This window comes from Cibotium barometz, chromosome 33 (genome assembly GCF_041138505.1).
Source record: "Cibotium barometz isolate CiBa-2024 chromosome 33, ASM4113850v1, whole genome shotgun sequence".
Lineage (NCBI taxonomy): Eukaryota > Viridiplantae > Streptophyta > Polypodiopsida > Cyatheales > Cibotiaceae > Cibotium > Cibotium barometz.
Window position 1 is genome coordinate 25,948,055 of NC_141078.1, and position 21,152 is coordinate 25,969,206.

Consider the following 21,152-nt stretch of genomic DNA (forward strand, 5'->3'; position numbering starts at 1 on the left):
CTTACATGATGGGCTGCCACCTTCATCGCCCCGAGATCCCACCACAGCAGGCCCAAGAGGAAGCCCTAGCACAGCGGCGTCATATAGCCTCCACCATCAGAGGATACTTGGAGTGGCTCAGGCCATGGGTGGACAACCACTACTCCCCCTAGAAACCAGCCCCAAAGCTGCAACAATGGCCAACAGAGCTTCCAGATGTTGCATGCCATCTCAGTTTTCAGCCACCATGAGGATCACCTCATGGAACATCCGGGGCCTTGGTGATGCCTACCATCGAGGAGGCACCCAAAGGATTTGAGAGGAGCTCCAGAAAGCACTAGTCGGGGGATACCTTGACATTCTTATGATCCAGGAGCACCACCTCGCTGCGGGGCGCACCCATGGTTGCGGGAAGATTCTGCCCGCCGGCAACAGCCATACAGTCTGGTCCCCCCACGATAGGGCCCCTGGGGAATCACAGCAGAGTTTCCATATCTGCCATTGATACTCAATTCTACTGTGATTGTTCCTGGCTGCAGCCAGTGGCTGATCATTCACATGGGGAAGACTCGCCTTGGTCTCCTCAACATCTACGCCCCTAACGGGGCTGCTGAGCAAACCTCCTCCTGGCTTCACGTTCAGCATGGGCTCCTCGTGGCCAACACTTGGTATATGGGAGGAGACTTCAACATGCTCGAGGACAACAGGACCCGAGGGGAGGGAGCACCGAGCTGGACCTGAGTGTTCCACTTGGGAGGAGCTTCTCTTCCATATCTGGGGGTAGGACGCCTGGCACTGCCAGAGTTTGATTGCACACAGAGCAGCCTCACCTTCTCCCGTTCATATCGACACACCAAGAGGCCCACCCTCTCGTGCCTAGACCGCTTCTACATGGATGAGGGGGGCTGTGACAGAGGTGCATCTCCTCTCGCCTTCCCACCCAAGGAGGCCCTTGGACACCAAGGGATAGATGGATCTTCTCAGAGGCTCCCCTCCAACACTACGGCATGGGTTTGGAGGACTGCTTTGCGGCAAGCCTCTTCCATACTTGGCAGCTTCCCCCCCCCACCCTTACCTCAGCCATGAGGGGAGAGAAAGGCAGCCCATTGTCTGGAACCACCACTTTTGCTCCCCGTCCGGGAACTTGGTGGGCCGCCTCTGTGAGGGACCCGCCCAAACATTTGGTACTTGGCAGAGCTTAAGGTGCCTCTCGGAGCAGGGTCAACAAGCCCAGCTTGCTTCCTCGAGGGGAGTGTCTACAATGATTCGAGACAACATTGACACGGCCAATCCACTGGACTAGCTCCTTCCCCCGATGGATGGGATCCCTTACATGCCCAAGAGTTCCCCTGGTGGTTTTTGGCTTCTCACCGGGCCATCTCGTCAATACCTACAAAGTGGGCCCTAACGGCCTCTTCTCAGCATCATAGTGGTAGACAGATGATGATCTCCCCTCCCCTCCCTAATGGGTCCATGTGGTGGGCCACCAGGGAAGGAAGTGGACTATCGATCCTTGAACTTGGCCGACTGCATCTGTGGATACACTGGAGGTGGCCGACTGGTCTGGACAGGTCGTGGACCTTTTATGCTGGCCGACTGCTGTTTGCAAGTCGTGGGCTCCTCTGGTGTCCTGTCGGCTGCCCTAGAGCAGGCCGACTGCTGTTGGGGGGCCACATAACATGGCCCCCAGCCCCCTTGTCACATTTGTATCATTCCGGGATTCTTTTGTGTATATAGAGCAGAGTTACACGCCTCTATCTCTCTATCTCTTGTGCTGTTATTTTCTGCATTGTGTTTTGCTCTTGTGTTCCCAGATCTGGTCTATTCTGACATGGTATCAGAGCCTAGGCTCTGGATAGTTCTTGGGATTTGTGTGAGCAAGAGGGGGACTGTTGTGTTGCTGATTGGTGGACTGTTCGGGATTGTTTGGGGAGAGGAGAAGCAAGAGGAAGGCGGGCTGATTTGTTGGACAGCCACTTGCACGTGTTAGTTCTTCTTTGTTCCCACCCACCCACCCTTTTTCAGAGTACATCCCCACAATGGCAGATCTGTTAGAGTTGGCCGAGAGACATGTGAAGATCCCGACACTCCCCACATTCCTGGTGGACCGTCAGTTGGACGGGAACAACTACAGCATATGGAAGGTTATGATGGAATCTGTTCTGGAGTCTTACGACCTCGATGATTTCGTCGTCGTTGGGATTCCACGGCCAGAAGTAGAGGAAGGGGAGTTACCGTCGATCCGAAGGGACCGGGAGGCACAAGCACAGATGTGGGATCGTGTCAACGCCAAGGTCCGTTCATTTATCTTCCTCAACTGCACACCGCAGGTAATCAATCATGTAAAGCATATGACGCTAGCCAGAGGTATATGGCAACATTTGGCCTCTCTTTACAACAGGGTATCGCCCATGAAGAGGATCTCCTTGGAAGTACAGATGCGGGTTATGAGCCCTACAAAGTCGTCGACGATGCGGGAGCATATTAACAAGCTGCAGGCTCTTCAGCAGGAAGTTCTTCAGGCTGGGAAGGAGATATCGTCAGAGGACATGGCCATAACGTTGCTTTCACACTTGCCCTCTTAGTACTCAGCATTTTACTCGTCTTTGATTACTAATGGCAAGCTCAGCACCATCACGTGGGAGGAGCTTGTGCCCATGGTCTTGGATCAGGAGGAACGATTCACGAACCCTCCTCAGGGTGGAGGTTCGGAGGCCTTAACTGGCCAACGGTCGAAAGACCGTAACACGGGCAAAGGGAAGGCTTCGTCGGAGAAGTCTTCTGAGAAAAAGTCCGTTACTGACCGCGAGAAACTAAAGGCAGAGAGGACCTGTAATGATTGTGGCGAGAAAGGCCACTATTGGAGGCAGTGTCCCAAGCGGAAGACCGAGAAGGGTGAAGATTCCTCAGCAGCAATCATGAAAACTCCGGCTTTTGTGCACCTGGAGGCGATGGACACCGATGTTTCATTTTCTTCAGGTAGGAAGGAGGTTGGAGGATTCTCTGCAAAGGATACTCGCGAGTGGATTCTAGACAATGGTGCTTCCATGCACATGACTCCTTCCCGTTCAGATTTACAGGATCTCTGCAAGTATTCTGGTCACATTCTTACTGGGGATACATCCACTATCCCAGTTCACAGTGAGGGCAGGTTGGAGATAGTTCCTGATGGTAGGGGGGGGGGGGGGGGAGTATTCCTCCAAGGTGTTGTATGTTCCGTTACTTGGTTTTCATCTGTTGTCAATGCATCAGGTTTGCAAGACTAGCGTACGGGCGGAATTTGATGAGCATCTTGTTGCTCTCCGAGACAAAGCAACAGGCCAGGTGGTTTGGGAAGGCGGAGTGGAGAATGGAGTTTACAAGCTTTCAGCACTCTCTCTCTCCCAGGTCCTCAAGTTTGTGATGAGTGGCACTCTGGTAATGGCCACTTAAGTGTGGATACGCTGCAAGTGCAGGCTTTCCGGGCGGCGGGACCAGATGGGGAATAAGTTGATGGCAACAGTGGGCATGAACTTTCCAGTACTGATGTTGGTAGTTCTTGTGTTCGTCAGTCAAAGGAAATTGAACAGGTAACTTATGCTCTGATGTCTCGTAGTATTCGGGACAAAGAAACTCCTATAGATGAGGATGTTCTTTCCACGGGGACCTCTCGGAAAGCCAGGCAGGTGGCAGCTGATTACTTGCAGAAGGAGGTGCATACTCCAGGCTTTGTGGTTTCGGATTCAAAGGGGGTGGTTGACAGGTTTCAAAAGGCCTTGCGTGGTCTTCGGCAGGTTTCTGTCAAAATACGCAGCGGAAATGATAACCAAACTTGAGACCACGAGCAAGTAGAGTGCAGAAAATAGACAGCACAAGAAAGAAAGAGAGATAGGCGTGCAAACTCTTCTCTATACACAAGATCCCGAGAAAAACTGAATGAGTACAAAGTGGGGATCACGGGGCCTATTTATATGGCCCCATGGATGCAGTCGGCCAGCACATGAAGTGCCACCAGCCCTCCACGACTGGGCAAAGCCAGTCGGCCAGCAGAAAAACACCACGACCTCATCTCATCAAGTCGGCCAGTCTTCAGGAACACATGAGTGCAGTCGGCCAGCATCAGAGGCTCCAGCCAGCATGTGGCATCCACCCACACCAAGGAAAAATGGGGAAAAATGGGAAAAAAATACGAGTGAGGAAAAATGATAAAACATCTATACAGGGCGGGCACACCCACAACAAAGGCCCTGGTGTCTAATAAAGACAGGAGATGACTTCTAACACCCCCTCTCAGCTCCTGGCTGTGAAACCAACCACAGGGAGCTGGGGTGCCGCCTGAGCAAATCGTGAGATAGCGACTTCGTGCACCGTACTGTCCTCCGTCGAACAAAACTCTAGCAAGATGTCATCAGCAACGATCTATTCACGAACAAAGTGCCTGTGATGACCATGGATTCCTCCAGTGGAAGCCCAATCCTGCAATGCAACCTCTGCAACCTCACAAGCAGCCCGGTACTCTGCCTCTGTCGTCGACAAGGCAAAAGATGACTGCCTCTTACTGCTCCTGGGCCTGAAGTAGATCTCCTCCCCAAAATGAGTCGCTCCCACCACGGAGTCGGACTCCATCAATCAATCCCCCTCCTGTGTACAAGAGTCCATGATCCTTCGCATGCCGTAGAACATGAAGATCCCCATGTGCAAAGTGCCATTGAAGCAAGGAAAGCAGATGCAATGGTAGATGTGACTTTTGAGTCCATGGCACGGGAAGTGGTCAAGAAGCCAAGGGAGTTGGCACTTTCCTACCTCCTCCGCAAAGGTGACATCAAAGAGGGGGAAGACCGAGAGCTGAAATTCAGAAATCCACCTCGCTTGAAGCATGGAGATCCCACATCTCAAAGGTTGAGGTCATTTATGCAAAAGGAAGAGGTGACAGTCACCTCTCGTCATGCATCTTCTCCACAAGGCACAAAGCCTGATAAGTATATGTATGCTAGTGCTCATGGAGGGTATGATGGTCACATGCATTCAAGACATGTATCCCATGGTAGGGGTGACAGGTCTGCCACTAGAAGAGCTTTGCCTACTGAGTTGTCTCATGGAGAGACATTGCCTTATGCAAGAAAGTCACACGCATCTGATTCTCAAGTTCATGGAGCACATGCCACCGTGCTTCATGAAACTTCCATGATGGCCCATGGAGCCCATGCAAATAGGGCTGCCCCGTTGGATGAGGAGAAAAGAAAAAGAGAGGAGCATGAGCCTCATGCCAAAAAGCTCAAGGAATTTAAAGCAGGTGACAAGTCCGTTAAGTTTGATGTTTTTCATGGAGAGCATGATGCTTCCAAAGTGTTAGCATTTGTGGCACAGTTTGACATTGCTTTTAGCGATGAGGACTTCACTGAGAAGTCTAAAGTACGCCATGCTAGCATGTTTTTGAAAGGGACCGCTGCTCATTGGTGGATCACTGAAAAGATCACCAAAGATCCCATTTGCGACTGGAAAGAGTTTAAGGACAGATTCTATGCTCAGTTTTTGCCACCAAATGCGGAGCAAACTCTCACCCAAAAGTGGGATAGACTTGAGCAAAGAGATAATGAAAGTGTACAATAGTATGTCAACAAGTTTTGGAAAGTGTTGCTTGAGGTAACTCCTTTTATGCAAATCACTGAGGATAAAAGAAAGAGGAAGTTTCGCTCCGGATTGCAACCAGCTTATCGTTCGGGCATTGAATTGCACCCAACAACTTACAGCCTCTGCTCTTGCTACGGAGCAATTGGTGCTCAAAATTAAGCAAGATCAAGGCGGTTCAAAGGGGAAAGACAAGGCTGTCCCAAATCTGCAAAAAGGTGGGCAGCCACCTAAAAAGAACTTCCGGGAGACCCACAAGGGAGGTAAAGCTGAAAATACCTTATCTAAAGATCAGGGCCCAAAGAAGAACAAATTCGGCTTGACCCCAGAGCAAAGAGAGCAATATGCCAAGGAGAGAAAATGTTTTTCTTGTGGCAGCAAAGAGCACATGTTTCGACAATGCCCTGACCGCAAACCGAAGCACGAGGACAAGCAGACCAAGGCTAATGTACATGCAGTTCCCGATGTGCAGGGAAACACAAATCATGATGCAGAAGAGCGGATGGTATGCAAGGCTTGGGGTCAAATCAAGGATCAGCCCGCCTTATTCATGTTTGATGACTGTGCAACCGATAACTTCATCTCTATACAAACGGCAGCTGCTTTGGGTATTGAGGTTGAGAACATGGGACCTCAGATTGAAGCCGAAGCTGCTTTTGTTGGTAAAGAGGTGCAGGTTACCCCATTGATAGGGAAGTTGCACATACATATCCAGGGCTACCTTGATAATGAACATTTCTTAGTTGCACCACTAAATGGATGTGATGTATTGTTGGGCAAGCCATGGCATCATAGGCTTGAGCCCCGCAAAGAGTACAAGACAAACATGATTTCTTTTATGCATAGAGGCCGCATGCATTTCATTGATGCTGGCAAAGAAGGGGATTCCATCCCACTTGTATCTCACATCCAAATTAATAAAGCAATGAAAAAGAGTCTTTCTACGTACTTGGTTTTTGTTCGTGATAGCATTGTACCAAGTCATCAAAATGTGGATGTTATGACTTACAATAGGCTGAATTTTCTTCATGCATTCAACGACTGTTTTGCTGATGCATTGCCAGGTAAATTACCTCCCCAAAGGCCCGAAGATCATCGCATAGATCTTGTGCCAGGTAGTTCTCCACCTAACAAACCCGCATACCGTGTGAGTGCCGCACAAGAAGAAGAGATCATGAAGCAGGTAAATGAGCTTTTAGACAAAAGTTTGGCTCTACATGATCTCACAAAGAAGAAAACCACTTTCAAATGGACTTCAAAAGAACAGGATGCTTTCTTGCAACTCAAGCATGCTATCATATGTGGACCTGTATTAATTGTTCCTGATTTGCAAAGATCATTCGTAGTAGAATGTGATGCTTGTGGCGATTGTATAGGGACTGTCCTAAATCAAGAAGGATGCAATTGCATACGAGAGCCGTCGTTTGCATGATGCTGAGCTCCATACGGATATCTATGAGAAAGAGCTCTTGGCTGTAATTCATGCCTTAAAGATATGGAAACATTATCTTCTTGGGGCTGAACTTGTAGTCAAGACAGATCATCAAAGCTTGAGATACTTTCTATCTCAAACAAAGCTTTCGGAGAAGCAGATGAGAATGGCAAACTTTCTTTCCATGTTTCATTTTCAGATTGTGCATACTCCGGGAAAGAAAAATGTGGTGGCAGATGCATTATCCAGGAGGCCTTATGTGGCTGCAGTCTCAGTGGCCTCTCATGGGAACTTATCTGCTATGCGTAATTTGTATCATTTGGATGCTGATTTTTGCCATATGGACTGATTTGATGGCTGGTCACTCACATGCCTCTTATGTTATCAACGAGGGTTATCTTATGAAGGATAATTGCCTATGTGTGGTGAAGGATTTGCGTCCAAAGGTTATGGAGGAATGTCACGCTCCACCTTATGCTGGTCATAGAGGTATCATGCCCACTACACGCATGATTGAAAGATATTTCTTTTGGCCAAGCATGCATAAAGACATTGAGGCGTATGTACGTGCATGTATTACTTGCCAAAAGGTGAAATTTGACAAGCAAAAACCTCCAGGTTTGCTTCAGCCATTGCCTATTCCTTCGCAACCTTGGGAAAGTATTACTATGGATTTTATTATGGACTTGCCTCGATCCCAGCATGGAAATGGTGCTATTTAGACCATTGTGGACAGGTTTAGCAAGCAAGCTCATTTCTTGCCCGTCAAGAAAACCATTAAAGTTGATCATATGGTAAAGCTTTTTCTTGCTAATATTTTCAAACATCATGGTATGCCTAAATCCATTGTTGGGGATAGAGATCCCAAGACTACGAGCCTCTTTTGGAGGGCTTTATTTGATAATATGGGCACTAAACTTGAGTTTTCATCAGCCTATCATCCTCAAACGGATGGCCAAAGTGAAGCTGCAAATTCAGCCGTGTTGGATCTGTTGAAGTGTTATGTGGCAGGTCAAAAGACTGCATGGGAGAAGTATCTTCAACTTGTTGAGTTTGCCTACAATAATACGATCAATGCCTCCACGGGAAAGGCTCCGTTTGAGATTATTTATGGCAGAGTGGTATTGCCACCCATCCTTCGTACAAAGGATGAGATTTTTGCAGAGCTGATGAATATGTTCGTGACTTGGATGTAGCCTTTGCTCAGGTGCGGACAACCATTGCAAGGTCACAAGATAAGCATAAAATGGCTGCTGACAAGCATAGAAGGGACATGCAAGTCAAAGAAGGTGATTGGGTTTTGCTGAAATTTGAGAAGGCTAGGCTTCGGAAGAGGCCAGGACGAGAAGGATCATATCCTAAGCTTTCTCCTCGCTATTATGGACCCTTCAAGGTGATTCAAAAGATTAATGAAGTGTCATACAGGCTTGCTTTACCTAGTCATTGGAAGATTCACAACGCATTTCATGTGAGTCTTTTTCGGAAATATGTGGGCCCAGATCCTGACGAGCCTGTCACAGAAGATCCGCCAGAGATTGATGAGCTTAAGGAGATCCTCCAGCCAGAACAGATTGTCTTTTACAAGGAGCGAAAGCTACCTGCAGGAAAGCTTTCCAGGAGATACCTTGTGAAGTTCAAAAATTATTTGCCTATTGATGCAAAGTGGGTAAATGAGGATTATTTTGTTGACTACCCACAGTTGTTGCAGGCATGTCTTGAGGCTTTTCAATTGAGGACAACTCTTTAGAAGCCCGGGGGGATGTCACCAATTGGCCGACCATTTGGTCCATCTCCAGTTTTGTGTCTCGTTCACTTGTTGAGGCCAGGCCGGTGTCTCATGTGAAGAGGCCGGTATTTTTTTTGCTTAACATGGACGAGAGCCAGACTGGTGCCACCCGTGTGTTAGCAGGATGGTGTCATATGGACGGGAGCCAGACTGGTGCCACCCGTGTATGACCTGGACTGTGTTCTATCCATGGGATTGTCACGCCATGGAAGAGCCAGTATTTGTGCCGTGTCTTGCCTATGGGACTGCCACTCCATAGGGAGGCTCGTGCCTGGAACTGTGTTTTACCTATGGGACTGTCACTCCATAGGAAGACCAGGATTTATGTTTTCTGTCGTGCCATGTTTGTGCCGACAAATGTTTTGTACTTGTTCCATGAACGGGAGATATGTCCATGATACTATTTGCACATGCACTCATGTTTTGCATGTTTGAAACTGTTTTCGCATGACTTGTATTCTTGTGTTTGCTTGCTTGACGTGTCACTTATACTGAGCCGGGACACCTGCCAGTGAGTCGTGAAGTTTGCTCTGTCTTCTGACGAGTTTTGTTGCATGTGAACAGGTGGTAAGTGTATTGCACTTGTTGGTTTAATAGCTTTATTTCTAACCTTTCATTTTATAAGGTGGTAAGTTCACATTCATTTAAAAGTGGGCACCCACATATGGGCCAAGGTGGGGAGCCACACTTAACCCTTTGTGTGTGGGGGTGGGTGCATGGCCACCTACCCACACCACACCTTGAAGCTGGCCGCCCCCATGCAAGCTTGGGGAGCCGGCCAGCTGTGGTCGTGTAACTCCTCTCCAATCTCTACAAAAGAGAGCGACCACCCCACCCGTTAAGGCATAGAGCCGGCGGTCATCTCCTGCTCGTTGGCTCTCAGGCGGCTGCACCACCAGGCGGCTACTACTCTCTTCAGGCTGCGCTACCTCCACCTCTTCAGTTGACGGCTGTGTTTGTTCTCCAGCAGGATGCCCTCTCCTCTGCAGGCGACCATAGCAGGCGGTTGTGCTCCTCCAGCCGGGCGGTTTCACCATCTCCTCAGGCGGCTACGCCTCCTTCAGGCGACTGCGCCTCTCTCCCACTCGCAGCCACAGGCAGCTACTCCTATCTACTGTGGGCGGTTGTGCCTCCTCCCCACGGGCGGCTGCAGCCGGGTGTCTCTTGCCCATACAGGCGGCTGCGCCACCCTACAAGCAGTTGGAGCACGCGACATCTGCACTTTCCAGGTGGCAGCGCCTCCCACAGCAAGCTGCCCTCCTCATCCTCCACAGCAGGCGGCTACGCTTCCTCCTCCTCCACAGCAGGCGGCTGTGTCCTGCTCAGCAGTCGGCTGTGCTCCTTTGCAGGCGGTTGCACCTCCCTTCCATAGGCGGCTACAAGCCGCGCTGCACCTCCTAGGTGGCTACACCTTCTACACAGGCAGCTCCTCTTCCTCCTCCTCGACAGGCTGCTGCGCCCTGGTGTCCACCTCTAGTAGCTGCACACAGACACCTCAGGTATCTGTCTTCCATTTGCAAGCTACAAGTAAGTGAATTCAGATTTAAGTAAAGAACTTTGTTGTAAATCTGATAAAGGATTCTCTCTACCGCTAACACCCGTTCGGTGTCAGGTAGTCCAAGCTTTTGGAGAACCACGGTCCGAAGGTGCCGAGATCGGGAGAGCCAGGCGTTAGTACGGGAGCACCTGTTTGTGCGTGGTCCTGGAACACCAGTGGGGCGCTCTCCGCGGATTCCAGTGAAGGCACATGACCGTAGAGACTCGACCACTCAAGTGGTCGCTCTCCTTCGAACATCTACTTCGAGCCTCTTGTTTGGTACTGTATTCATCTCAGTTGTACATGGACATCTACTTCGAGCCTCTTGTTTGGTACTGTATTCATCTCAGTTGTACATGGACATCATCTGGTTCATTGAACCCATGGAGCATTGTATTTGTTAAATACTCCCAATAATATATCATATATTGAGGGGGGGGTCGGCCCGTTCCGGCCCCAGTGCTGGTATCCATCTATCAACATTTCATTTCATTTCAATTTTCAGTTGTTATTAAGTTGTCCATTTCAAATTGTGATATTTAAGTTGTGCTATTACGCGTGTGGGTGTCCAACGGAGTCTATTCCCACTTGACGGGATTGGTTTCAGTCTGATAAAGACAAGAGATGACTTCTAACAGTTTCCAGGACTAGGCTTTGCACCGTAACAGGTGTTGTTGATCCTTGTAAGCAATGTGATGCCTCTTTGACTCAGAAGCAAAATGGTTCATTGATCTAGTTGATGGACACCAGATTGGACGGGAGCTTCTTGATAAGGCAGTTGAGCTCATGGTTGGAGCTTGAAGTAGATCTCCTCGTGTCCGAATCTCCTCCCCAAACTGAGTCACTCCAACCTTGGAGTCTGACTCCATCCCCTCCTATGTAAAAGAGTCCATGATCCTTCGCATGCCACAGAAACCACAAGATACGCAATCCTGCCTCCCAAAGGGCCAAGGTCTTTATGTCATTCATTCAAGTTCCCACTTGGGACTTGGGTCATAGGTAGGAGTACAAGTGACCTTTTTCAAGGGAAGCTAAGCTTCCAACATGGCATTGTAACAGACAAGTATATGAATAAGATTTTGAGTAGGTTAGGTCACTGTTTTCTCTCTTGCGTTTTTATCCAGTTGTTTGTGCATCAAGCATCCAGTGGGAGTGCTACGTTTTCCAAATTTATTCAAGGCCTCATGGATGCACTGTCTTGGCAGATTAGAGGAGATAACAGTGTGGTGTTTTTGGGACACAAAGCTGTGTGTAACCTCTATGCTAAGAGGTCAAGAGGATTGGCAGATTGGACATGCAGACCATAGTTGTTTCTCGTACGCGTACGAACCTATTCGTACGTACGAGTCGTACGGTACGATACCGTACGAATTCGTACGATATCGTACGGTATGAGTTAGGTTTTTTTTTTTTTTTTTTTTTCCAAAATTTTTTTTTCCCTTGAAATTTTTTTTCCAAATGCTTAAAAAAAATAGAAACCCTGCTTTACGAAGATCCCAAATGCTCGCAATACTTCGCAACTTTCGTGTCCACTCAGTATTCCATATGGGGTTGTGGAGAGACCTAAAAAATCTGGCGAGGTAGACTGGTAGTGTACACTTGATTGGTAGGATGAGAGAATCTTGCTACATCACTTGGGGATCCCTGGTATAGGTAGGCTAGACAATTAGATTCTCAAGTTATGCACAAGGGAGAACATTTGGACATGGCCATTTTGATCTAGAGAGGAGTCCCTAAACTTATCACCCTAGATGCACTCCTCGTATTTGTGCAAGGACGGTCCCTTAGTCATAAACGCTACACTGGGAGACCTTTGGTATTGCATTACCCATCCAGGTTCTTTTTTGGAGACAATCGGGAGATCCAACCGGGAGAGACACATATCCATGTACTGGTTTCTTAAGCACTGTAGACTCCTCCCCTCCCAACCTTCCCTCACATTCAAGCTTGAAGCTCCATAGCTTGTAAGTGTAAAAAATAATCGTACCGTATCCCAAAATTTCATATCGTACCGAATATTCCCGTACGGTATCGTACCGTACCGTATCGTATTTTCGTACCGTGACAACTATGATGCAGACATACAAGCCATGAATGGCCATGTTGTACTCATTTAAACTTTTCCATTGAATTTGAATAAAGAAATACCGAAAGGGGGACCAAGCTTTGGCGGCCAAGAGGTGTCCTTCTTTTCGTGTTGGAGCACTCTAGCTCCCATATATTTGTTTTATCTGCTGGACTACATTTGGTTTCGGTGACTACTAGTCTACCGCACTTTGGTTTCTACTAGAGGCTGGTTTCACCCTCAAAGCTTGTACATGATATTATTCTCCTTGGGTAATAAAATACTCCAGAGGGGGGGGGGGGGGGGGGGGGGTCGGCCCATTCCTGCCTCTATGTGGTGTCACATGTGCAAGCTCCATTTTCAGCATTTGTGGATGTTTTGTCCAGCTTTATGTTTTATGCAAAGTGATGATCGATATGTGTTAAGGCTATGGCCATGTTTAAATGTTTTAATATAAATTGATGGTATCAACAAGTGTGTCAAAGGCCCTAGTCCCTCGGGCGCCGCAAGTTACATTGGTATCAGAGCATAGGCTCCTTGGAAGCGAAGGCTTCCTTCTATCAATGAGGAAGAGAAAAGATCTCAAGTGGGGACCACACTTACCATCATTGTTATTAAGCACGGCCAACCACTTCATAGCCTATGAAGCAAGAGCATGAGCAATAGACAGCTTGGTCTAAGGATTTATGAATTCACAAAATTTTATCTTGGAAGTATGGATTGGCTTTATGTGCAAACGTTTAGCACTCTTTCCATATGGATATTGTGGATTATATTATCAAGCTTACAGGAAAGCTATATGTATTATGGAGATATATCTCGGGATATCTTAAGCATATGGTGAGGAGATACTTCTTTTGGCTTCATGACCAACCTGGCAAAGAAAAGCTAAGTATGCTTTGAGTTTGCAAAGTTGGTGCTTTTGCTAATTACTATGAAGTGTTTTTGATATTCACTAACCCTTGTATAGCCATGCAAGGAGAAAGGTGTTGTTGTTTGCCTTGAGATGGTTTCAAGGAACCATTGTTTATGGCTCCCTTTATTTGGGATCCATTGGACTTATGGAGCTCATGCTTCAAATACCCTGTGTAGTGTTCTCTTGTCCTACGTGCTCTCTTTAAGATAGTTTCTACCATGTGTGGGTGGAACAATAGAGAGCAGATGGAAGGGAACATGGGCACTTCAGAAGGTAGTGTCAAGCACAACATACCTTGCGTAGTGTTCTCTTGTCCTACGTGCTCTCTTGAAGATTGTTTCTACCATGTATGGGTGGAACAATAGAGAGCAGATGGAAGGGAACATGGAGTTGGTGACCGAAATGCCTACAAACTATTGGTGGCCGAAATGCCTATAAACTATGTGTAGCAGAAATGCTTATGGAACACCAAGCTATCTATGCCTATGAGTGATTGTTTTATCTTGTTACTTGAGCCCACCTCTCATCCAAGGTGTGTGGTCAGAGTACCAATACGGAGTGCAAGTGGTAAAGTGGACATGATACCTGGTTGGCAAGGGACTTATGTACACGCTAAGGGTCATGTGGATTGGCATATGTTTGTGTGCCTTGAGCTTGTTTGTTACTGGATTATACAGAGACATGGATCTTATGGACTATATATATGGTTTCTCATTTGGCCGAAATGCCTATAAACTAGGAGAAACAAGGTATACCTATGATATTAACTATGGAGAACCAGCTTTTCTATCACCATGGTTTATCTAGAATGGCACCAGTTTGTGTGCATAGCACATGTTTCTGTGCGAGGCACTAGTTTCTTGTGTATGGCACTTATTTAAGTGTCTTAGTAAAAGAGAAAGCATAGGCGGAAGCATAAACAGTAAACATATATGAGAGTGCAAAGAAGATAGAGAGAGTTGAACAAGATCACCTTTTATAAAGGCAGTAAAGCTTTACAATGGCAATGGGCCAACAACTGGATGTTGAACTATGTGCAAGGGAATTGGATGAAGGAGTGAATAATGGGTAACTCCTTATATAGTGCCTCAGTGAGCTGGCCGACTGCTCACAGGACAAATAAATAGGAGAAATACAATAAAATGCCCAAATAAATGGTAAAGCCCCAAAACACTGAGATGCACAATTCTAACACCCTCTCTGCAGCTCATAGTGTGCAAGAGTCGAAAGAAGATAAGCCGATGAAGATGCAACCATGGACCCTCCAGCATCGCGAATACTGGAATCACCTCAAAGAGAGCACCCACCAACCTATTTCCTCGAAACAAGATGCCACCACGAACAGCAAGGAACTTTACTTGGCCATGAATTCCTACACAAGTGTGCAGCGAACTCCGAAAATAGATGATGAGCTACTGGACACACCGTGCCCATAATCCCCAATAGTGGATGGTAACACATCACGTCCCAAAAGCCTCGAACAATGAACTTGGAACAGATCCAGTTCATAATCTCTGTTGTACCAAAGATAACCATGTCTTGCCAGATGTCTAATGCTTGGAACTCCGAATCACGGTCCCCATGCACCAGAAGGTGGAGCTATAATCAACCCCCTCTCCCGCCCACAAGCCTCTTCTGGCTGGAAGCACATGGAGGGAAACTGCATGTGTACTAGAGAAGCACACCATCTGGGGTCTCCTGAGCCAGAAGTGCCCTAGGAGTCCTAGAAGTAGTACTAGAATCTATATCACTATCCTGTGTCATGTCTTTGCCTTTTCTCTCAGATGAAGACTTGTCCTTGGTCTTGTCCTTCTTCTTGGACAAACAATCCTTGGACAGATGTCCTCTTTTCCCGCAAGAGAAGCAGCGACTCCGACCTTTCTTTTGAACTGAGGAAAGTGCCTGGTCAAAACTGTTGACTGACACCTTCAGCTTACCCTATGAGATGAGAACGGAGTCCGGACTCCTCCTCCAAAGTAGGAAGCTAAGATCATCAAAATCCAACTGAGTGGATGTGACTTGGCACCGCAAAGATCGAGAAATCACATCATAGTCCGGAGGAAGCTTGGTGAGGAGCAGCACCCATAGCCAATAACTGGTTATGGATAACCTTGGCCTTCATGAGAAAAGACTCCATTGAATTGCCTTCAGGAAATAACAAACCGTAGAGCTGCCCCTGCAAGGTAACTGCCTCATCGATGAATCTCATGCAAAGAGATCAACTTTGACCATACCTGATGAGCACTGGTGAGAGTTTGCACGGCCAGTGAGACCTCCTTGGTGATGGTCCGCACAAGCACGAATGCGCCTTTGAGTCCCGATTCTCCCAATCTTATAATTCCATAGCAAATTCATCCTCCTGATCCTGAGTCCACCTCCTAGAGTTTTGAGGACGCTCGGGCTTCCTTTTAGTGCCCTGAACAATGTCCCACAAACCCTTGTGGATGAACCAAACCCACATCTAAAGCTTCCAATGAGCGTAGTTGGGTCTTTTCAACTTGACATCTTTTTTTGTACAAGGGGGAGCCATATCCACAGCAGCAAAGAACAAATCTCAGCTCTCAAACACTTCTCTCAAGTGCTTTCCAACGAAGCGAGGTACCAAGAACAATCAGCCCCCTCCCAAACCGTAGAGAGAAAGAGACAGGACATAGCAAAAACAATCCAAGATCCACCGGTAGGACAAGGACTCGTGGAGGAAGAAGAAAATGTACAGCCACTTGTCTGGCAACTCCAAATGCAAGAGAACTCACCAAATCTGATGCCGGTGCAGAAAACACAGCCACAACTCTACCATTTGCCTCTGTAGAAGAAAACGCAGCCACCAAAACTAATCGGAAAGCCTCTGTAGGAAAAAACGCAAGCAAAACACTTCAAGATTTGCTTCTAAAGAGCACAACACAGCCTATAAGGCTGGCCGACAGCAACCAGAAGAGGGCTGGACCAGAAACGCAGCAAGGTACTAAACACGCAGCAACTGTATGGACTGATCTACAGCCGGAGAAGTGATGGAGGCAAAACGCACAACAGAAGTGGGCAGATTTGCAGGGTTTGGAGCAGCCTGGACCTAAGCGTATGATACCATGAAGGAGAAAGCACAAGCAGAAGCATAAACAGTAAACATATGAGAGAGTGCAAAGGAGATATAGAGAGAATTGGACAAAATCACCTTTTTATAACAGCAGTAAAGCTTTACAAGGGCAATGGCCAGCAACTGGATGTTCAACTATGTGCAAGGGAATTGGATGAAGGAGTGAATAATGGGGAACTCCTTATATAGTGCCTCAGTGAGCTAGCCGACTGCTCACAGGACAAATAAATAGGAGAAATACAATAAAATGCCCAAATAAATGATAAAGCCCCCTCCGATGGAAATTTTGTTCATGTCATTACATCTCGAATTGAGCAAATACCAAGAGTTGGCAAAGTGCCTATGACAGAATGTCTACTAGTTGGGATATTTTTAGAGAGTGAGTTTATGGAAGGACCCATCTCTTAGATTGGGACATGTGGCAAGAAAGTGGACCAAAGTGAGATAAGTGGCCTAACACTTGTTAGAAAGTGGATCAAAGTGAGACAAGTGGCCTTACACTTGTCACTTCAGCTATTGTGTGGCTCTCCACTTGTCATTGTAGCCTTCTCTTGCCATTTTAACTCATGGGAGGCACAAATCTATAAATTGGAGCCCTCTCTCTTCATTAATAAAGGCACTCTTGCTACACACTAGCCTCTACCACCGTTACAAGCTGCCCTAATGATGGCTACTCTCTCTCTCTCTCTCTCTCTCTCTCTCTCTCAGGCTGCCCATGAAGAATACCGGCTGTTGGGGACTATTTTGGAGGCTTCCATCGTGAAGAAATACTCAAGGCAAGGGTATTTAATCATTTATTATGATTTCTAGCCATTGTACTCGTTGTACCAGCCCTTGTACCTGCTGTACCAGCCATTGTGCTGGCTGTACCAGTCCTCGTACTTGTTTTACTTGCTTGTTCCAGCCATTGTACTTGCTATACCAGCATCTGTACTTGTTATACCTGTTGTACCAACCACTGTATTGGCTGTACCAGCCCTTGTACTTGCTGTACTAGCCATTGTACTGGCTGTACCAGCCCTTGTACTTGTTGTACCTGCTGTAGAAGACATTGTACCTGCTGCACCAACCACTGTACTGGCTGTACCAACCCTTGTACCTGTTGTACTGGCCACTGTACCACCTGTACCAAACACTGTACTGGCTGTACCAGCCCTTCTACTTGATGTATCTGCTGTACCAGCCACTGTACTGGCTGTACCAACCATTGTACCTGATGTACCGGCTGAATAGAGAGTTGTACTTGGTATACCAGCTCTATTGCATGAAGGCCCGTGGTTTTTGAGGAAGAATCAGTACCCACACGGAGGTATATGGTTTATGTCGTTGGCTCGGCATTTCTACAGCCTGTGTTCCGGCTTGGTTGCCTCGTGTTGGATTGTGTGGATAATCTAGCATCTCCCTTGGGGAGAGTAAGGCCCTCAAAGCTTATACATGATATTATTCTCCTTGGGTAATAAAATACTCCACGGAAAGGGGGGGGGGGGGGGGGGGGGGGGATTGGTGTCAGCCCATTCCGGCCTCTATGTGGTGTCACATGTGCAAGCTCCATTTTCAGCATTTGTGGATGTTTTGTCCAGCTTTTATGTTTTATGCAAAGTGATGATGGATATGTGTTAAGGTTGTGGCCATGTTCAAATGTTTTAATATGCATTGATGGTATCAACAAGTGTGTCAAAGGCCCTAGTCCCCCGGGCACCGCGAGTTACACCCACTATCATAAACTAGCCGCACTTTGTCTCCGCAGCCCTCGAAGATCCCTGGATTCTAGCCCAAGTGGCCATGAGAGTGTGGATGATCTCACTCCAAATCTTGCAAATGCACTCTGTATCATACATCAATGGCCTCGATGCATCTAGCCTTCCAAATGTGCCACGCTGCAATGATAGCAATAATCTCCCATGCACTGTCCAACCTCTGTGCAGGTGGGACGTATCCTGACTTCAGCAAAACCTAAAGACGGCACCGCCAAGCAACTCCCTGACTGACCATAATGACCAGGTCCCTGCCGTTCCCCTCATACCTAAGTTGTGGGCCTAACTATGTCAACCAAAAGATAGCACCAAAAGAATTGTAAGCATCCCTCCTCATCCTGCCAAGGAGATGTGCTATCGCAGACCAAATCCTATGTGCTTCCCTATACTCCCATAAGCAATGGTAGTCTATCTATGAAGCTCCTGCACATCTCAGGCATGTTAGGCTAACACCGACGACGACCGATCTCCACTAGTGGGCTAGATATTTGATGTCACAAATCTGGGGCTCCATGGATCCTCCGCATCAGTAAATGCCAACCCCTTGGAGTTGAGCCCCCACCCCCCTTTATCAATTCAGCCATCTCCCCCCTCCTCTTTCTCAATGGATGCCTGCCACCGAATTTCAAAGAGTTGATACCGAGAATTGGGCTTCCAAGAACAACTAGATAGTGAAGTGGTTTGCTGAAGACAAGCCTCCTCTCTGGATCACCCATCAGCAAGCCCAGGTCCTTTGCACCTTCTCTGTTTTATGGCTCTTGCCCAGATTATTGCTGGTTTTCATCCAACATCAAAACACACCATTTCGCAAGATCTTGCAGGCTAGCTGAATGCTTGGTTGCCTTTATGACAATTTTGAACTTGTTCCATCAAGACTTGCATCTGCCCAATGTAAATGATTTAAATACTTCTAAAATAAGATTTGGAAAAGTTTTAATTTAAGATATATTATTATTAGTATACTAATCAATGTAATGGCTAGAGGAGACATTTTTCCACCCTGGCCTCGGAGGGTGATTACAGCCCAAAGTGCAGCAAGGCTTGGGGGATAACCAGTGACCGCCTTGCTTCTGTCAAACAAAATATGAAGATGTTTATGCCGTCACGTGTGATGTGTAGCCCGTTTTCAGGACTTTCTTGTATTGCCCTACCTGTGTCTTTGTGTAGACTTACAAATAAGCTAATCCTCTTCAAAGGCCCCATGACCAACAGCAGGTGCCTGCACTTCGGATTCTACATGGCTGCAGATTGCCCCCCATGTTCTGGCTCAGAGGAGATGCTGAATTCTACATCTGCACTCCAATTGCCCACCATCTCTACATCTATAGCCATTAATTAGCAGTCGGGATGCCCTGTGATTCTTTTTGACCATGTATCCAACACAAAAGGTGACATGGTGCATTGCCACTCTCTCTTAAAGAAAAAAGGAACTGAACACCAGAAATACAAAAAGTATGAAAGAGTTTGTAACCACCTGAGAATCAAGTTGTTGCCCAGTTTGTTGATCATATTCCGAACCTGGGAGAGATGTCAGAGGCCCGAGTCCACTTGTTGTCGAAGGTTCCTCGAGGCCTGGCAATGCCGGGAGTTCCTGTAACCTTTCCTGCAGACATGCCAAAAGCATCGTATCAAAAATCCATTCCAACAGCAGCCGTGGCATACATGCACAAATACATAAAACACTAAACATGTAGATACATACATGATATAATACTACATGCATACATGCATACATACACACACAGATAGTATGAATGCATATGAGATGAAGGTTAATCTATGTAATGTAAAAAATTAAGAAGCACCTATGGTTAAAAGAAGGGTTTGTAGAAACCTGAGTTTTAGAAGCAGAGCCGAAGAGTGACTCTGCCAAGCCACCCAGTGGATTGGCTGACGAAGAAGTACCTGGGACCGCACACCCACCGCCCCCCATCACGAGATCGCGCAATGCCATCTTTTTTTCTGTTTTCTAAGGGTTAAGAACACTTCTTTCAATAATAAATGGTGATCACATGCCTCAGAAGACTCCTACAAACGAATCCATCATGGTTAAGCCAATCTGGTATTGTTTAAAAAAAAGCTTTTAATCATAGCAACTCATAAATAAAGGAAAAAGTTAACATAGGATTGCACACAGTATACTCACCTGCTAAACGGCAATGGTTTAGTTAATTAACCTATAACTTCTGAACCGATTGTTACTGCTTGGTTATTATAAGCTGCCTAATTGTCTGGTTGTCGATCCATTCTCCCCAACCCAAGAGAAAAGCTGAACTTTAACAAAGAAAACTATTTTATTTTAAAAAAAAACATTTAATTGCGACCTAAGAAAGCGCGCTAATTTGATTAACAGATTGAAATTTAATGGTGCAACAGCTTAATTATCTGTCTAACCTACGTTTTGAGCTTCAAAAGTCGGCGAGAATCTTCTGAAGGCCTTTGCTTACACGATTTTGTTGGGCAATAGAGTGACTGGGCCGCAAAGAGCCTGTTCACATGAGGGCGGCGATTGGGGGCATACCGTCAGACGGACAAACGCAGATGCGTTTTTTTTTCTTCTTTTTCTTTTTTAGGAGGCACTAAGAATGACCACAGATTTATGTGGGTCTTCATGCCCCTTTTTTGGCATTTTGGTCGTCCGACAACCGACAAAGTTTGAAAGCTCCCATCATAAATTATAACGACATTGATTTATAAAGAACCACTAGATTCCCATCATGCCCCCATCTCTATATAATTTACAGGGCTAACGTCCACCCTCCAGGTGGCAGAAATTTTAGAGACTTGAATGGCCATGCAGTCCCTCTGTCACCCGCAAGTTGCAGAGCTGCCTCCTCCTTCAACCCCTCTCGCTGTTGCAGTGAGACTCCACCCCTCTCGTGCTCTCTGTCAGCCCCGCAAGTTGCAGGGCGAGTGCTGCATGGAGCCGCCTCCTCCTTCAATGTGGGGTATTTCAAATTGGTAAGGCGTTACATGGAGCTGTGT

At 47.0% G+C, this 21,152-nt stretch overlaps 1 protein-coding gene across 4 annotated transcripts in view; it reads right to left on the minus strand.

The window, feature by feature from the left end:
• LOC147619442 (peroxisome biogenesis protein 5-like) overlaps positions 1-20,747 on the minus strand; it is a 63,014-nt gene extending 42,267 nt beyond the window's left edge. Inside the window, exons 1-4 of one of the 4 annotated variants that reach the window (XM_086773110.1) lie at positions 20,562-20,747; positions 20,314-20,436; positions 20,002-20,195; positions 19,642-19,770 (exon numbers count right to left, since the gene is read on the minus strand). In XM_086773110.1, the coding sequence (XP_086629236.1) occupies positions 19,642-19,770; positions 20,002-20,121 (249 nt within the window). In that variant the 5' untranslated portion in view covers positions 20,122-20,195; positions 20,314-20,436; positions 20,562-20,747. Of the gene's footprint in view, positions 1-19,641; positions 19,771-20,001; positions 20,196-20,313; positions 20,442-20,561 lie in introns of all 4 variants that reach the window. The other 3 variants (XM_086773111.1, XM_086773113.1, XM_086773112.1) reach the window with 3 other exon arrangements.
• Positions 20,748-21,152: the final 405 nt, after the last annotated feature.